Consider the following 18,930-nt stretch of genomic DNA (forward strand, 5'->3'; position numbering starts at 1 on the left):
CCATTCCACAAGGGAGACTCAGCTCTGCTTTCACCTTTGTCCAGTAGAGATCTGTCCTTCAGCTCTGAATGCTTTGGATGGCTGTGACTCAGCAGAATTACTGTGCATGAGTGAAGTGTCAAAGGTTTTATGTCATTACTTAAATGGTAAAAAAAATCCACATAGCAAACCTTTGGGAATAGAGCACCAGAGGCCTGAGAGGCAGCACAAGCAACCTCACACCTAATTTAGCATCAAAACTATTACTTCAGGTATGAAAATAAATAACATGTTTAGATTTAATCTAAGCAGGAGACAGGTGATGCTTCTTCATAGCCACAAACATGTAGGCGCTGTGGTGTGGTGAAGTGAGACAGTGTGGGAAGCTATTGACAGGATTTCATCCTGACTCAGCTAAAGGAGTTGCCCACAGAAAGCTGTTCCAAGTTTCACTGCTGGTACAAAAATCTGTTCTGATATGATGATACATTGCATTTTTGCACAGCAACATATCAATCTGCATGGTTCTTCAAGTGCTCATGATCTTACTAAATATTTAAGTTGGTCAAAATGTTAAAAAAACATTGCACTTCAATATGGAAAATTATTTTTCAGGTAAGTAATTATTACTAAAGTTAAAATAAACTAAACTATGATATCATTCAAACCCAGAGTACTAGGTGCTAGCTGAGAAGGGACTCTATTTTGATTGAGTAATGTGTCTGATTTTACTCAAGGGCAGCAAATAAAATGTCTTCTATTTGGACTGTCATTTTATATTTCTGAGACCTACATCTAAGATTTAACTTAGAGTAGATAAAGAGACAGGTTAGGTCGTATATCCCATATCTATATCCCAAGAGCATATTTTAATAGTAGTATATTAAAAAAAAATCAGAAAAAGTATGCATAAATTCATGTTACAGACATGAATCTGTTATGAAGATGCTTTTTGCCTGTGATGAGATTACATTAGATTATGTTTGTATTTACAAGAATAAGTTCCAAAGCAAAACGAAATATGTAGTTGCTTTTCTCACTGACGAGTGTCTGGCTACATTTCCTTTGGTAAAGGAAAGAAACTAATTACTAGCTCAAACTTCACAACCACCCTAGGCTTCTTGAGCAGGTTTTTTAACAAGTCAGTGGAGGAAAAAATTATAATTAAACATTCTCAAAAGGTTACTTGTTGGACTGTAGGTGGGCTATAAATTCTGATAAGGATGTTGGGTTATTTCTTTCAACTGATAAAATTTAAGGTGTTAATTGTCTTTTAAGTTCCTCTTTAGGTAAGTTATTTCTGAGGGCCTTGCATTACTTTTAGCAGTCAAAGTAATTCAAGAGTACTAGAGCACATCCATTCTTCAGTTCTAGTTCAAGAGCTGACTTCACTTAAATGCTGATCAGCTGACCTAGAATAACAGTATCAGGCTACTTTTCTTGTTTGGTGACAAGAATTTTTTATGTCACTTGTCTATTAAAATGTTTAGTGTCTGGAAACTGCTCTAATTTATTACTGTATAGGCGTGTGAAAAAAAATGAATTAGGAAACTAGATGAAGATATATTCTTCTCTTGAAAGCATGAAAAGGAACAGGCTGAATAAACATAGAGGTGATTATGAAAGAGGATGCTGGATTCTTGCATGCCCTACAAACACTGATTTAATATTGTCTGTTTATAAATACTCTGTATCCAAAGATCTGAGAGTGCTTTGTAATAGTAATAATCAGTTCTTGCAGTGTCCTTCCCTGAGAAGTGACCCTTCAGCACACCACATGCAGTAGGTTTCATAGAGGTTAATTGCCCAGTATCACAGAACACCTAGTGTCAATGCCAAAAATAAGAGCAGTCCTGCTGCTCAGTTTAAAACATAAGGAGAAGCAGCAAGGAGCAAGATGTCTATGACTGAGGGAAATTTTATATAGATGTAACTGTACCAGCACCCATCAGACAGCTTAGCATGGACAATGTGAGTTATAACATAACAGACGAATCCTTTGTTTTGCAACTTTTCTTCAGATATAGTGGCACAGCAGCATCTACTGTTCTACATCCTCATACAGGTGGATGAGCAAGCCCCCAAAGCTGTCCTCTCACACAGGCACACCTACTGACAGATGCTGGTTAAAAATGATTTAGCCATTTGGGCAGCATCCTTCAAAGGAAAGGAAGCATTAAACAGTTTACTTTAGGTCACACTGTCTTGGGGTTTTTTTCCAGATTTTTCTTCACAAGCTATTAATGCTACATGATGAAAGTAGCTTTGTTGTATACAGCAATGTTTATGTAACAATTGAAAGCTGGAAGATGAAGGGAGAAAAGAAATCTTAGGTGTTAACTGACTGGATAAACTGAGCTGGTATTGAAAAGATTAAACCCAAAATTTGCGCCATATTATGCTGGCAATTTGTTTCATATCTTTTTAATGAGCAAAAAGATGCTGTCAATTGCCAGGCTGAGAGCTGAAAGATGTGCCTGCTTCTCACAGGTGATAAGTATAAATGCAAGTGTATTTCCTCAGCATATCTGTCCCTGGAGGACTACTTTGCATTCCTTTTTAGTAAAGGCTTCACAGTTAACACATCCATCTCTCCATTGAAAATATTGTCATTCATACTGGGGCAATTACAAAGAAGAAAAAGCTGGGATATTTCATGCATTCTAAAGATGGACACATGAAACATAGATTAAGTAATCTGCTTGTCCATGAACAAAGGTCTGGAACCTGAAAGGTAAGTCTGTGGAAGAGCATATAAAACAATCACCAGACTTTGTATTCCAGGAGCTCTGAAGTTATGTAAGTCATGGTATTAAACTGGCTGGTTTTGCTCATACATGAGAATTTCTAGATAAATGCCACCTCAAAAACAAAACCAAAACAAAACAAAAAAAGAAGTCAAGTGCTGTTAAACCCACTCAGGTTGTTGGAAAAACCCAAAAAGTGTGTATATAATTAGAACCATATTTTGCCCCATAAAATGTTATGTTTGTTACCTCCTGAAATATAACAGCGTCTGTATTACTCAGATCCTGTGTTTCTAGGGAAATACTCATGCCATATGCTGGAAATTTACAGAATTTTGTGAGTAATTTTTTCAGTAGCATTTTATTTTGCTGTTTTTTTAATGTTAAATTCTTGCATTTGTTCTTCTGCAGAGATCAGCAGGTAAATGTAATGCAGTTCAAATGCACTTGAAGTGTACATGGTACACTCCTGTATCTCCTCTATTGGGAGATCTGCCAACTGACGGCATCCTTTAGTACACGAAGAAGATATTAAGCAAATTACCAGCATAATTTGGTGTAGATTGTGGGTTTAATCCTTTCAAGTGAAACATCGACGAAGTTTATCCAGTCAGTTAACACTTAAGATTTCTTTTCTCCCTTCAATTGACTGCTTAATCATGCTAATCTTATGATATGGTTGGCTGTGACAAGAAATAAATTAAAGTCAGATCAGTTCAAGTGGATTACAAATAGTTCAAGATTTCTGGATTGAAAATAATGAAATAATTCCACATTTGCAGTTCCTTGGACAAATGTCTAGTTTGCACTACCTTAGATCACGTTTTAATGCCTCATTAGACACTGTATAATTACAGGTGACAGACATTTCTGCAAGGTATAATGTAGGATAGCTATCTAATATTAAACCAAAAATCATTATGGAATTATCTTTTAACTACACAAAACCTTCTGCATCTTCCAACACCATGCAGAGAGCAGGATTGTCATCTAGGTTTTACCCTTAAAAAATCTCCATGTTTTTATAAATATGATGTGAGAAAAAAAATACTGTATTTAGGCATAAAATATTCTAAACTCTATATAGCTAATACTTGCTATGTTACTACTTCATGGCTAACACCCCCTCTGAAAAAAACAGAACTCATCTTGTGTAGGAAATAACCTCTCTTGCTCTTCCTTTCAGGGGAAGGTAATCAGGCTAGAAAAGTCCCCTTCCTCTTCTGTGGAGGGCTGTGCAGAGGGGAGCCTCGTCAGTGCCCTTGTGTGGCTCTGTGCTGAGGGGAATGCAACATTTCAGCCTAGATCCTGCCCAGGGAGCAAATGTGAACAAGGATTTTCATCTGCACAATTTGGTGAGACAAGTCAAGATTATTTTTATTCCAGTGGTGACTCAGGCCTAACTTGTGCACTTGGAAATTAAATGTTTTTAGTTAATTGGTTGCCCAAAATGAGAGCACACCAGAGCTGCAGAAATGCTGGAAGTTCATAAAGTACGCTGGTGCACCAAGTACAAAAGTGTCTAGTGCTGGAGGAGCAGGGAAATACCTTCATGTCTTCACTTGGATATGCAAAATTAGTGAATGTTTTCAGATCATGGCAGTGGTCCTGTACACGGACTGCTGTTCTCTGATCTGTGGCATGAGGACAGCACAAACATCTGCTGAAGCATTTATGATGGATTATAGGGTGTTAGAGTCACAGGAATAGCACATAAACATACCAAATGAAACTATTCATTATCAAAATTAGAGCTAGATCACATGAAGTATGATCTATGACCACATAGTGAGTAAGAAAAATACAAATGCATGTTGAATAAACAGTGCCAGCTGGTCTTAACAATTTGTAGAAAAATAGTTTTCTGTCAAACATATATATTACAGGATTAATCTAAGCCAAGGATCAACAGGCAATTTTAATTTTAGAGTTCCCTTAGACATTTCTTCCCTTTGAAAGCTTTTCAGTTCTGTTAATGTGTTTTGATTGAGTAAATATGTACAGGGTTTTTCAGATAATGTGGTATGAATTATAGCCAGAATTAATTGCAGCCTTTCCCATGCTCTCAATTTAAAGTCTCTATATAACCTGACTTGATTTTTCAGCACCCTCTAGAGTAAGCAGAACGATCCAGCAGCCTTTCCTTTCATCTTAGATAGCTGAACTAATGCCATCCTCTTTTTGCCATTTTGTTGGATTGTCTGATACTCTGAACCTTTAAAAATATTATGGAAGTATTAACACATGATAAGTTATTAAATAAGTGTTCATGTTATAAAAACAGTCCTTAAGATACTTTCACATAAAAACCTTACTTCAGAAAAAAAGCCAATCGAACCAATTGTTACCTGGCAACCAGGTGAAACTTTACAAGCCTGATGCTTTACATACTGTAACTGCAAAGGGAGTCTCTGGAAGAAGACCTGCAAGGTTTATCCAGTTCTGTGTTCATCAATCTAACTAGAAAATCAAGTAATTGTTTACATGAAGGTGGGTCAGCTCCTTCTGCCTCTCTCAGAGATCCTCCTCCACAGTGCTCTCTACTGTCTGTCTTTCCTCTCTTTACAATTTTCTGTCTTTTTACACTGGGGCTTTATATCTTGGATTCTTTAGTTGCTCCTCATTCCTCTATCAATACTGTCACTTCTTTCTGCAATTTTACTTGTATTATTTTGCATAATTCTCACAACTGAATGAGGTTTTCAGTAGTCTGAGCTAAACGCATGCAGCTCAAGCCTAGCCCTGGGGTCACAGACAGCTAAGTCCATAGGAGATTAATAACAAATGATGAGAGCCCACTGGTGTTTCCTCTGCCCCCAGCCTGCTCAGATCTTACACTTCAGGCCAGCACAGTGCCCAGGCCCCAGCTGAGCCCTCCCAGGCAGGTTATGGCAGTGCTGTGAAAGGCAACACCGTCTCCCAGAGCTGCCAGTGCTCAGCCAGCTGTAATTCCAGTGCCCTCTCAGAGCACTTCTGGGCTGCTTTGTTGGTGCTGCTAAAACACCAGAATTCAGCTGCAGCAGGGACCCAACAAACAGCAGTACACCAGTAACTCCTATTGGGAAGTTGAGGGTTATGGAAGTTAGTTTTCTGTTTCTATGACAGTAAATTTTGTCTTTTAAAAAGTGGCAATGAACTGCCAAGAAAAGGGCATCATTTCCTTCTCAGTTTACACTGTTAATTCATTATTCATCATGCAGAATTAGAGAGCTTAACTGAAGGTCTTTGAGAGAAGTCCCAAGCAGTACACCATAGAAGTTCAGTAGCTAAGATGCTGTCGATTCTTTAAAAGTGAGATATAACTCAGTCTAAAAAAAAGCAGTTTGACGGATTTTTTTTTTCCAAAGCATGGTAATTTGTTTGCAAGAACAATATAAGAAGAATTGAACATGGGCTCGATGTCTGGAAGCTACACTTGATACAGAGTTTTCTATTTTTATCATTACTAATGTCATAATATGTTTGCTGCTGCAACCAAAAACTTCGTTAAACAGGTTGGTGATGGAGGAAGATTAGTTCCCGTGCCCAGCCTCAGTGAAGCTGACAGATACCAACCTCTGAGCCTTGTGATTAAAAAAAGAAAATGCTTGCTTTCAAAAAAATCTAAATTTGCTTCAACACCTTTCACATTAAAAGACATTCTTCAAGGGGAGAAAGAAATTTCTGCAGGTAAGATTTTTATCTTTTTTCAAAGTGGAAAAATGCATGTTTTCTAGTAGACATAGTGAACAGGGGCAGGAAGGATGATGTTTCCTTAGTAAATGGGTAATAACATTTTTCTAGCTTAGTCATGTAATAAATATTTAGGAAAAAAATACAAATCAAAATGGTAAGAGAAAAGTAAAAAAAAGGGACTTTCTAGGAAAAGAGTAAAAAAAGAAAGTAATTTGTATTAAAAAGCCTTGATATTTTCTGAACTAGTATTAAACAAATTCAGTTAAGCTTTTTTTTTTCCCACAAACCTCCAATTCCTGACTGATGTATGTTGATTAATTGCTACATAAAATTTGTTTAGAAATGTAGCCCTTTGTCTGTATACTCACTTTTAATTGTGTAAGAATCAGTTCATGCTGGCAGTGCCTGGTGCTGAATGAGCTCTGTACAGGCAGAAGCATTTGAAAACAGCTATTCCATCTGACTGGTGTAATTGTATTTTCGTAAGATTTTTCCACGTTTGCAATCTTTGTGGTGTACTTAAAGAGCTTAACTGTTTTTAAAATTTCTTTTTCTATGCCATAGTGTAAATTTTGAGGAGATTCTAATAGAATTATGAATTGCAAAATTGAACTATATGGCCTGTATCTTCCTGTACATTCCTTTGAAAAGTGTGTAATTCATGTCTACAGGTTTTCTCAAAACAGTTTCATTGCTTTATTTTTTTTTATGTCAATTTTGGCAAAATGATTGATGATATTACTTGCACAACAGATGCATCTGTTAAAAATTCTACTAAGACAAACTAATATAAATTAGTTTGTCAGGACAGGAAATACCACTTGATTCCACAAGGGGGGATTTCAGGACACAAGCATGATAAGAAAAATTTTAATCCTATGTCTTACACTCAGGAGAAGTCAGCTGGCTTGTCCTGAATGAAAAAAAATCAAAAATCTAATTAAAAAATCTGAGAAAAAGGTTGTAAAATCTCATTAAAAATTCTCACAAAACCATACTAGTCTTTTCTGTAAAGCTTAAATGTCATGTGCAGAAAGTATTAAGAAAATCCTTTAACATAAACAAGGAGATTTGTAATTGAACTTCCTTTTTTATGTGACAAAGATAAGCATTTCCAATCCTTTTAGAATTATGAAAATATATATTAACATTCTTTTTGGTTAAAAATAAACACAAACAAGATTCATAGTAGATGACTTCACAATGTCAGCTTATCCTAATATCTTCAAAGGATTAAAAACAATAAAAGGAGTAAACCACAGATTCTTAGATGTATTTGGAAATCTAATCCCTGTGTTCATTTTAATTTGGTAACCAATGTGTTCTAATATTTTTTCTGTTAGTGTAATGGAAATGTATTTGATATCATAAAGACACTTTTGTAGAGGTGTTTTGGTACCTACCTTTTGATTGTACAATAATTGAATGCAAAATGAGTCAGAATTAATCTGTTGTTTTCCTTCAAAATAAACTGATGTAGTCCCTGGGCAGAGTTAATGCTACTGGCAGACCCATGTCTCATTCATGTACTGCAAAAATGAAAAAAAATTAGGGTCTTTGTATAGCATCTAGACAGAATTCAGAATTCCCTAATACTTTTTATACAGTGGCTTTCATTTTATTCCTAGTTTTAATATTCTGTGTGGCCTCCACTGAGTCATTTTGGGTTTCAGAGCCTCTGACATTAAAGCCAAAACACACCACATGTCCAGTTTACACATATCAGCATCATAGTTACAGGTGGAAGTACCCGAGGACAATAATGATGAACACAGAAATTTGAAAATAGCTCTAGTCAAACCCAGGACTCCCATGTACTCTTTCCATCAATCATCAGAAGTAACATCAACAAACAAGTGCTCAATATAGCTCTGAATTTCATATCAAAATGATTAAGCACAGTAGGAATGGTACCATTTATTCTGGCTATGTGAAAATACTGTATTCAGACTTTTCATCATTACACAAAGGTTATCTTCTTTTACTCAGGTGTCTCGTCTTACCAGTTGCTCAACTATGAAGACAAATCAGATGTTTCACTTAATGGCAGAAGAGGAAATCAGATAATGAATGATGTTGGTTTTGATGTTGCTGGATCAGATTCCATTGCCTTTAAAGCTTCATTTGGTATAGTGACCAAACACGAAGTTGAAGTACCAACATTACTGAGAGAACTTACTACAAGGTTGTATTCTATGTTTTGATTTCTGTTTCCATAATTCTATTTCATACAGTTAGGCTGAAAGTCTGAAGTTGTTCGGTTTTGATTATTCTTAGTCAATCAATAGCAGTTGCCATCTGATATTTTCAAGGGTTGTCAGGTTGGATCACTGGGATTAGACACATAACCTGTATAATACAGGCTGTAAAATTTTTCTGAATTCTTTGAATTACAGTGCATGTCTCAGGAAAAAAGAAAAAAGCAAATTCAGAAAGGAAGAGTCCATCAAAACTCCTATCGTGTTATACCATAGTATTGAAAATGAAATCTACTTTGAATGACATTACCTAACTTCAAGTTCCAGAAATAGGATTTCTTTGCCTTTGATGAACTAGAGAGCCATATGTGTTATTGCCATTATAGGTACTTTGAGGTTTTATGAAGCTATTACACAGCCTTTTCTTCAAAAGCAAAATAGGTTTTTCTACTTTAATTTTCATAACCTTCTGTGACTTTTCTTTAAATCAAGTCTCTTCTACCAACATTCTTGTTGAGTTGTGGAGACTGAAAATGAACTTCTTGTTCCTGTGGTGCTAGCACAGATGTCAAATGTGTAGAAATATGATGTGACTAATACTAGGGGTAATTCTTTTTTTTATATTTCAAAGATTGTCCCTTGGTAACAATGGCATCCCAGTGAATCCCAGCAGTCCATCCCTGTAAATTATTTAGTATGCATGATGCAACATTTGGCATTTGCAAATATATATTGTTACCTTGTTGGTATTTACCAAGAAGTGCATGCCATTTTGTATCTGTAACTTCTCCTTCCCTATTTTCCTAGTTTATTTGTAACCTCCAAATGTTATCATTAATAACTGGGGGTGAGGGAAGAGGACCTAGTCTCCTGAAGAAAAGATTCAGTGTCATAGAACTAACTGCCACTGCTTGTAGAAATTCTTCTACAGTCACTTGTTTCATGATTGTTCAGTACTGTTTATGAGCGATATAGGTTTTTTTCAGTTAATGGCACTAAAACCAGAGTCAGATGGACAGGCTTTGAATTTTCCAGGGTGTTCCAGGTATCCTCTCTAATATCTGTAGAATACTGGCTTTCCTTGAATTTCTTAGTTCTGTTCCCAAACAGTGAAAACCAATATTAAGTTTCCAGAGATCTCCTTGGTCGGTTGTTTTACTGCTATGAAACAGACATTATGGTGATTTATTTACTGATTTAAAGTCACTTAGCTGCTTTGTAAACTGCTAATTATGTCTGAATTTCCTTCCTGCATCCCTCTTGATTTTAGAAAAATAAACTTTGATCATTGTCTAGTCCATCAATCAAGAAAAAGTAGGATGGAAATTTTGTGTGTGGTCATGGAAAGTATTCGAACTACAAGGCAGTGCTCATTAACTGTCCATACTGGGATGCGTGGAGAGCCAATGAGGGTAAATATGCTTGACAAAGTTCTGTGACTCAAATGATCAACCATAAAAAGCTCATTATTATAAATTTTATGGTTTGATTTAATTGTGTTTTTATAATGTAAGCTCATAAAAAATCTAAAGTAAATCAATATTATTGTACTAATGTAAAGTGGTTTAAAAGTTGGTCTTTTGTTAGCAGTACTTATATGACAGAGGGATGGGAAATGCATGAAAAGATGGCTAGACAATGAGCCATTGCCTGGGGTAAAGCCTCAGCAAAAAAGTGGAATTTACTACTTCTTAGTTTGACTTTCTAATAAATGTATAACCTTTCTTTCATTATTATTTCATTATTACAGTCATCTTCTGTAGCACATTGGAATTTCAGGTTATTATTTGAAGGGTTGGCATCTTACTCCTTGTCTTATGCTCTTCCTTCCCCTTCCCCCTCGATGTGTTTCAATAATTAAACTTACAAGTCTTCTAACTTCGCTCTTTCTAGTACTAATAAATCATTCACATAATTTTCACTAAGTGATGCAAATTACTCTCTCTGTATCAAAATTTATTAAAATGCAAAGTAGTTAATAGAAAATTCTTCAGTTGTGAAATTTGATCTTCAATTTCAAAGTTTCCCCCAGCATTATAATTCTCAATATATGAAGTTAAGATTAGTATTTTCTTTATTTATTCGTTTCAATTTGTAATGTTTTTTTCTTTTGATCCTTCTCTAAACTATAGTTTCACATAATTGAAGATCAGAATTCTAAAGGGCGGGACAAAGCCATTGTTTTTCCTGCACATACAACTATTGCTTTTAGTGTATTTGAACTCTACATTCATTTGGATGGTAATTTTGGTAAGTGATGTGAATTACTGTCATTACTGCTATTATTTATAATGATCTAAGTTTTTAAATCTGTTTTATTGCTCTTGATATACATAAGCCCTGATCCCCTACAATAGGATGCTTTAATTTTATGCACATAAGTATTCTGACATTCTGATAGAAACAGTGCTTGCAAAGAAAACAAGGCAGGTGCTAGAAAATAGTCTACTGTGGGAACATTTCATAAAAATTAGACTTGGTATTTTCAAAATTCTGTGGTTGCATGGAACAAAAAGCCCCACTTAGTTATATTTCTAGCTGGTGAGGAACAGGTTCCTGAGACTATCTGATCAGTTTTGCATAAAATAGGCAAGTACAAAGATACAAATAAAGGAAAAAGTGGACAGAACTTCTAAACAAATAATATTTTTTTTCTGTTGGGGCTTTAATTTCAGTCTGATACATCATTTACACATATAAATATATAAAGCTATTTAGGTGGAATTAATTGCAGCAATTAACAAATTGCAAATTTGCAATTTGTTTATTTGTTAAACAAATAAAAAATTTGCATAGCATAGATTTTACCTTAAAGTATTTCTTTCAAGTTATGGATAGAATTCAGTACTGGAAGTGGTGAGTACAGAACTCACAGCCTCGCTTACAATGTTTCATTTTTACTTTCAAGTAAGACTACAGAAATGTTTGTCCTTCAGAACCAGGGCTTCTATTGTTATGCTACTGAGTATCCTGACCCCTTAACATGATCATAATTTGTGTATGAACCAAAACAGGCTCTGAGGATTTTAATTGAAAGCCACCAACAGTTAAAAATTCCCATCAAATCTGTGTTACTTAATTCTGTGAGCTATTACTGTGTGCAGACTTGTACTGAAAAATTATACTAGCCATTAAAAACATTAGCAAAACTAAATTTAATCACTCTTAACTTTATTGATTAGAAAGCGTATTAAATTGTTGTGCAATTATGGCTTTTATATTTAGTCCTTTAAAAAACTTTTCATTTTTGCAGAACTCTGTGTGACTCCAATTGCAAAAGGAGGATTTGAAAGAGAGAAATCTGGATCATCTTCACTGACCAAATTCAGGAGATTAAAGAATAATCTGTTTCATCGAAGTATGACTTTTGATATTTATACACAAATGTCTTTTTTAAAAGTGTACCTCTAATATCTGTCCAAGATGAATATTTAAAGAAAAAAAATTTGATGCAAAATGAACCTCTCAATTTCTATTGAAATGAATTGAAATTCTATTTCTATGTATTGAAATGATTATACAGTTATTAAAATTTACATTTTGGAACCTGTCTCAGGAATAACAAATCTGTTCATTAAACTCTAAAGATCTTAAAACGTATGGCTGTTGATAAACTGGTAGGGAGTAATTACACAGCTAGCATAACATTGAGCCTATTTCTTGTGTTTGCCATTTACAGCTTGTATTATACAAGTTATAATTATAGTAATAGTTGAAGGCAAAAGCTGTAATTTTAAATATCAAACAATATTAACTGCAATAATTAAACGTACTCCTTAGGCACTATGTTCCTGTGGCAGGATACCCTCAAAGTCTTCTTTTTTCAGTCTAATATGAACATAGCATCCAACAAAAATGCCAATCCCTGTATGCAACTTTAGACCAAGATCTTAAACTTATAACACTCTTAGTGCAAGTACTTTGGAAATCTGCAAATGCTGAGCAGTAAACATGTCCCAAAAGCTGCTGTGTATAGGTGTTTTTTTGTAAATAATAGGAAAAAAGTGAATTTACAATGTTTAGAACATAAAACTAGAAATGCAAAAATAGAAAAAATGAAGTACACAGCTGTGGTTTGACTTTGCACCAATTTCTCAGAAGCCTGCTGCATGCCTATCCTTTAGGTATATTTCTAAAAATATAATTACATAGGTCATATACAAAACATTCTAGCTTTTGTCAGTGAAGAAGAATTTTCATCACACAGTGGTTTTGATGGGAAGCAATCTATATGGCAGGCTTAGAACAGCTTTGTGCATCAGTTGTTATTTCTATAATTAAACTGATATTTTTTTAAACAACAGATCATAATGTAGTAAGAAAATACTGCTTCTTTTCCTTGTGCGTTCTTTTTCAGATAAAGGAGTAGTGGAAATCGTTGCTAACTCTGATCCTTACTTGGAGGACCTTTTTGCAGATTATTATGAAAAAGCTGCAAGCATGACTGATCTCTCTACAAGCTATCTCAGAGACGGTTCTCATATCCGAATTAATTTACTTAATAACAACATCCCCAAAGGCCCCTGCGTCCTCTGTGGAATGGGAAGTTCAAAAAGGGAGACAGTCTATGGATGCCTGGAGTGTTCTTTTAATGGACAGAAGTATGTACGACTGCATGCTGTGCCCTGTTTTGACCTCTGGCATAAGAGAATGAAGTAACTGATCTGGGTAAGTGCCTGTTATCACACACGTGGGCATAACTGTGCCACAAACTTTTCAGAGTTAGTAAGTATGTTTCCAATTGTGACATGCAAAACAGTGAAAGTGCAAAACATTTTATTACGCTGTTATCTTCAAATTCTGCGCTTTGCAGTCAATGACCTCTACTTTAAAATGCACATTAATTTCCTGACATTGCTGTTTTTCCCAGAACTTTCTCATTATCATGATAATGAAAAACAGACTTTTAAATAGTATTTTCATAATGTCAGAATATATGCTAGAACTTAAAGTTGTTTACACAAACTTGTTGTTAAACCCCAAAATGTTGCCTTTCTCTATACTGGCATATGATGGTTAAATGAGAATATTTGTTAATAATTTAGTGTTCTCATGAATGTTTAATTGAAGTATCAGATTAAAAAACATGCTAAAACTTAGCTCAGTCTAATGTTTCAGTTACAAAAGGGAACAACTGGAACTATGGAAGGTAGCTTCATATTAGGGTGCTGTTGCCAAATATAGAGTTTGTTTAATTATGAAAAAGTACCAGCCAGTCTACCTGCTGCAGTTGAATTCTATGTCACAGCTGCTCTTGACTTTCTTTTATGTGCTCAGAAAAAAAACTGCTTAGCAGAAAATGTTTTGGAAACTTATGAAAATAATGTAACTGCTCACTCCAACAAGACTTCAGGGGTGAATGTCTTTAACAGGTGCATCCCAGGAAAACTGAGTCTGTTGAAGACTGGAACACCACAGAGCTGTGTCCAGGGCTGGGACTGGGCTGTGGGGCAGGGTGCTGTTAAACCTCTCACCACACTGTTTTACACTGGCAGAGCAAAAAACCTTTTTATACCTTTTAAAATGATTTCAAGGATAACCTAGGTATGGAAGCCTTTTTCACTAGTGCTGCCACTTTCACTCTGTACTTCTGATTATTACATGTTGAAATGAATACAGCCATTGCTTTTCATGTGAAAGAGTGAAGCATGTTACACAAGTGTTATGATGTGTCCTGCACAAGCAGAACAGTTATCAGATAGAAAGAAGTACTGTCTATTAACTATTCCTACTTCTTTGCATTTTTCCAGTGATGAAAACCAGAATCATGCCCAAATAATGAATTACTTATATTTATATACAGCATCTCCCATCATCTTCAGCCTCATTCAATTAAAGTGTGATAGTGTAGATTTTTAACTTGGTGCTGCTGAATAAACTGGCTAACTTCATGATTTTACTAAGCCGAAGTTTAAACACTCACTTAAAATACTGTTTTTTCTTCAACACCAAATTCTTCTTGTTAATATTACATCAAAGAGGTTATTTTAAGTTGTATTAAAAACATTTTTGTTTTTATCTTAACATTCCATAAACAGAGTTGGCCCATTTTCTGGCCTTTTATAGTTAATTGCTGCAAATGGCCTTTCCCCAGGAAGATAGGCCTGGAGCCTGCAGGGGTCTAGGAGTTATATTCCTGGGATTCCCTTTTTATTTTACAGGGGATTGAGATTTTCCTTTTTTATTTTACAGGGAATTTAGAAGTGTTCAGCAGCTATATTCCAGCTATGTCAGAGATTACTGTAACTTTTGTGTGCTCAATGCTGAGCTCAGTATTGCTCAGTGTGAGCAATACTGTAGACTGGAACACGTTGTAAGAACCACAAATATTAGATCATGGTGTACTTCAATTTTATTTCTTTCTTTTGAAACATCTGACACATTTTATTAGCTGAATGTTAAAAATAAGATTTTTACAATCACCTTAAGAGATATAAAAAGATTCCACTATAAAAAAAATACAAAAATTCTGTGACAAAGTATTATTATTTAGAATTCAGTGTGCAGAAAACAGCCAAAGATTTTTTAAAGTACTTAGAGTTCATCATGCTGGTAGACATTGTACTCCTTTGCAGATATGAAGCCATCTCTATCATGGTCATTCTTCTTAAATATATCAGCTAAGATTTCATCATGGGCGGAAGGATGACGTTTTTTGCCATCTCTTGCAAATTCTTCTTTCAAATATTGGCTTATCTAGAAGAAAACAGTCAAATCATTGTGACTTTTATGTCAGTACTCAATCTAGCTATCTTCAAGGACACTGGGGGTATACAAGTAATCTACTGTGATTGCAGTGCAGACACATCTACAGCTTGTCTACAGGAAGTGTGAGACTTACTAATGTATTAAAGCAAATTTCAGCAAACTACAGCACAGTGTAGTTTGTGTAAACACACAGAAACCTTAGGTGATCAGCAGCAGTAGAGAAAGCTCAGGTAAAGATAAAACTGATGCAGCCACACCTATAGTTTTATAAATTATTTGTTTCAAATTATTTGTATCATATTACCTCAAGTTCAGAGAGCTTCTTGTCACCGTCTTTGTCTATTTGATTAAATGCTTCAACACTACGAGGTCCTTTATTTACTGCGTAAAGTTCAATCTCAAAGATCAGTGTTGCATTGGGTGGAATCTTGCCCTGTGCTATGAATAAAAGAAAAAAAGTGTTTAAGGAACCAGACACTATGGGCAGAGATCACATATATGATAAATTCACAGGTATGGTAAAAGGTACTTTACGTATACTGTAAAATAATGTTTAAAATGTACATCTCAAAAAGCAGCAACAGAATGTAAGTCATCTGACTTGCTAAAAATCCCCACAGAAGCTTCAAACTACTGGAATACTTTGTCTGGCCTCTGAATTAAGAAAACAGCTGTTAGAATTCTTTCTTCCTGGATCAAAGCATTTTCTGCCACCTGATGTAAAACCAGCACTGCCTACAAACACAGGTCCATGTATCATGCATCTGGCAAAAAAGGGAATTGAAAAGAGACAGCAACAAACCAAAGTCTAAAATAGTGCCAAAAGAGCATAAAAAATCATGCAGTGTAGAATTAAAATGTAAACATGCAAGTTGCCAAAGCCAGTGAGCATGACACTGTAACCTCAGAATTTTGAGCTTGTGTCCATCCTTCATAAACTGAAGAAAAGCTAAAGAATCTACACTGTTTGTAAACAGAAGATAAATAAAACTATTACACTACTTATCAAAAGTAGCCATAGCAAAAATAACAGAGTTCAAAAGGTTTTAACTTTCCATGCTTTAGAAAAGTAGTTTTAAATACATCTGAATATAAATCAAGATTTAAATATACCTTATAAAAGATACAATACTAGAATTCAGTGCCAGCAGTTTACAAATATACATACCAACAAAGAAAAGACATGTAAAGATTTAGAAAGCCACATGCATCTTTTTTAATTCAAGATTAGGCAGGTATCTTCCCCAGCATGCAGGAATATGCTGAGACAGAGGACAGGTGTGCTGTAGGAAAATACTACTTCCTCCTTCAAGTGCTACCTGGAACAAACAGTTAACACTAGTATTAAAGAACAGTTTTTATTTGTATCAGTGTTTTTCTTTTTTGTATGAAATTGTATTAAAGACAAAACTGATGCATTGAATTCTGACATATCAGTACCAAAATATTATAGAGCAGGAGCTACCTTTTCACAGAAACCACTACACCCAAGTCAGAGCTGAATTTATCTACATTTGAGTGCTGAAACACTGCATAAAACTTGTACTGGAACTTTTTAAAAGTAATCTGCACACTGAATTATCTTATATTCAAATCAGATTTCACACACTGCACTGTTGCAATTACTGTGTAATGTGATAATGAGAGCTATTAACTATTCAGAATGTAAGCAGTATTTTAAGCAAATTATTTCTACTTAGATTAATTGCACTGCATTATATTCCATTTTACTGAGAAGATGTAGATTTTCATTAGAAGGCTAAACAGGTAGCAGTCAAATAATAAAAACGAAATGTGACTGGAATTTAATATTTTAACACAATAATGCTGATATTGCTCATGGAGATCTTCCTTTTGCTGCACACTATGGCAATACTTGGGAAAACACATTGGGTGGCATGTACTGAGTTCTAATGCGAACTGCAAGGCCTGAGTGTGGGTCTATGTCAGGACTAATGAGCAGGACTGGGGCTGCACAGCTGCACTGCCTCCAAATGGGAGCACCAGTTCTCATAGACATTTACAATACTATGTATTGTATGTTTCAAAGGGTAAAAAACACAGGAAAGACAAAGTTTAGAGTTAGAACTTCTTTTACCATATCCTTGCTGTCCGTATGCTAATGATGGAGGAATTGTCACTTTCCGTTTTTCTCCAGGACACATATTCATCATAGCAATATCTAAGCCTTTTATGACTTGTCCAACACCCAGAACAAACCATTTTGGATGACCTTCATTTTGCGTCCGACTGTTAAAAAAAAATTGTGTATGAGTAACATTAATATAATATTTTTTATCATAAATATAACTTTTAGTTGCAGCTAGTAAGAACATAGATTATTAGCACACAAGAATGTTAAGAGTGCAAGAATACAAAGTATAAACACTTTTTCTGCTACATTTATGATTTAAGGTCAAATTTTGATATATGTTAGGGGAAACCTTTTTTAAAAAAAACAAAACAAAACCTTGTTTTTGAACTTCTTATAAGAACATCCAATCTTTCAGATCATGTACACTGCATGCCAGAAACAAGGCGCCACTGCAGGAAGTCTACAAGTGGGGAGCACTAGAAAGTGAAAATGTCTTCAGCAGTTCACAACACTGTAGGATGGGATGGACTAAGTGCAGGTGTGTGCTGGTGGAACCTGGCAATGCTGGCTGCAGTACTGTGTGCTCACCTACCACTCTGGCCAGCTCAGACAGCCAGTGCCTGAGGCAGCTTCTGGTCACATGAGGCCTCCCCAGTATGGGCACTACACCGAACAGCAACTGAGCAAAACATCCAGAGAACAACGCTCTATGTACAGGTCAGCCACTTCAACAGGCAAAGAAATGCAAGTTAAATGGTACTGTTAAATGTAGAATTATCCTATATACTGAGTTTTTTCTTAAATTATACAAGTGGGGGAATGGATCAAGATTTTGTAATGAGTTAAGCTGTTGCCTGCGGATGGATGGGGCAAAGTGAAAAAGCAAAAGAAGAAATTATAACTTTGCGGTAAAACGGATGGCACAACAAATCAAGAAGGGAAATGGCAACAGACACGAGGCAAAAAGGCTTCAAACCACCAGTATAATAATGTGGTTGCACTGCACAGTGCCAACTATGTGGAAGTGGATGCTATACAAAAGTTTCTGCCTAAAATTGTCAGTGTGCATTCCTACCAGGAGCTCCTCCTCACAACCCGAGTTTTTCTGCACAGGTTACAGCACAGAACACGGCAAGTATCAACATAATAGGGGTTTTTTTTCCACTCTGACAAAGGGGGGCTCCATGTGAGGTGTGGGCTACAGGCTCTCGAACTTTCTCCTAGGGACCCTAGGACTCCTAGGGATTCCCTAGTTTGGCTTGAGGGAAAATCTGCATCCTTCAACACTCGGCTGAGGAAAAGTAAAGTACTACTGCTGGTGTGGTCAGTACGGGCCCCGAGCTGTGCCCACTCCGGGAGCGCCACAAGTCCCGCTTGTTCGGCTTCGGGGGAGCGGAGCGGCTGTGCCACGCACCCTGCATCGCGCAGGGCCCTCCGCCCGTCCTCCGGCCCGGTGCCACGGGGCTCACCTGCAGTAAAACTTGGATCCGTCGCTGGCCAGGAATCCGTCATAGTGCGCGTTCAGCAG

General features: G+C 35.9%; 2 protein-coding genes across 2 annotated transcripts; one reads left to right on the forward strand and one right to left on the reverse strand.

Annotated features, from left to right (window-relative positions):
- The first annotated feature begins 5,768 nt into the window (after nt 1-5,768).
- On the forward strand, nt 5,769-13,529 carry PJVK (pejvakin). The gene is made up of 6 exons (XM_005415890.2): nt 5,769-6,395; nt 8,391-8,586; nt 9,870-10,011; nt 10,732-10,849; nt 11,853-11,957; nt 12,957-13,529. Exons 1-6 carry the CDS (start codon nt 6,185-6,187, stop codon nt 13,256-13,258), a joined length of 1,074 nt encoding a protein of 357 aa, XP_005415947.1. The 5' UTR covers nt 5,769-6,184; the 3' UTR covers nt 13,259-13,529.
- A 1,404-nt stretch (nt 13,530-14,933) lies between these two features.
- FKBP7 (FKBP prolyl isomerase 7) lies at nt 14,934-18,924 on the reverse strand. Its single transcript, XM_005415891.2, has 4 exons — nt 18,872-18,924; nt 17,406-17,557; nt 15,612-15,745; nt 14,934-15,295 (listed from the first exon to the last, which is right to left on the reverse strand). Exons 2-4 carry the CDS (start codon nt 17,479-17,481, stop codon nt 15,134-15,136), a joined length of 372 nt encoding a protein of 123 aa, XP_005415948.1. The 5' UTR covers nt 17,482-17,557; nt 18,872-18,924; the 3' UTR covers nt 14,934-15,133.
- Between the last annotated feature and the right edge of the window lie 6 nt (nt 18,925-18,930).

The sequence above is a fragment of the Geospiza fortis genome, unplaced genomic scaffold, assembly GCF_000277835.1.
Source record: "Geospiza fortis unplaced genomic scaffold, GeoFor_1.0 scaffold112, whole genome shotgun sequence".
Lineage (NCBI taxonomy): Eukaryota > Metazoa > Chordata > Aves > Passeriformes > Thraupidae > Geospiza > Geospiza fortis.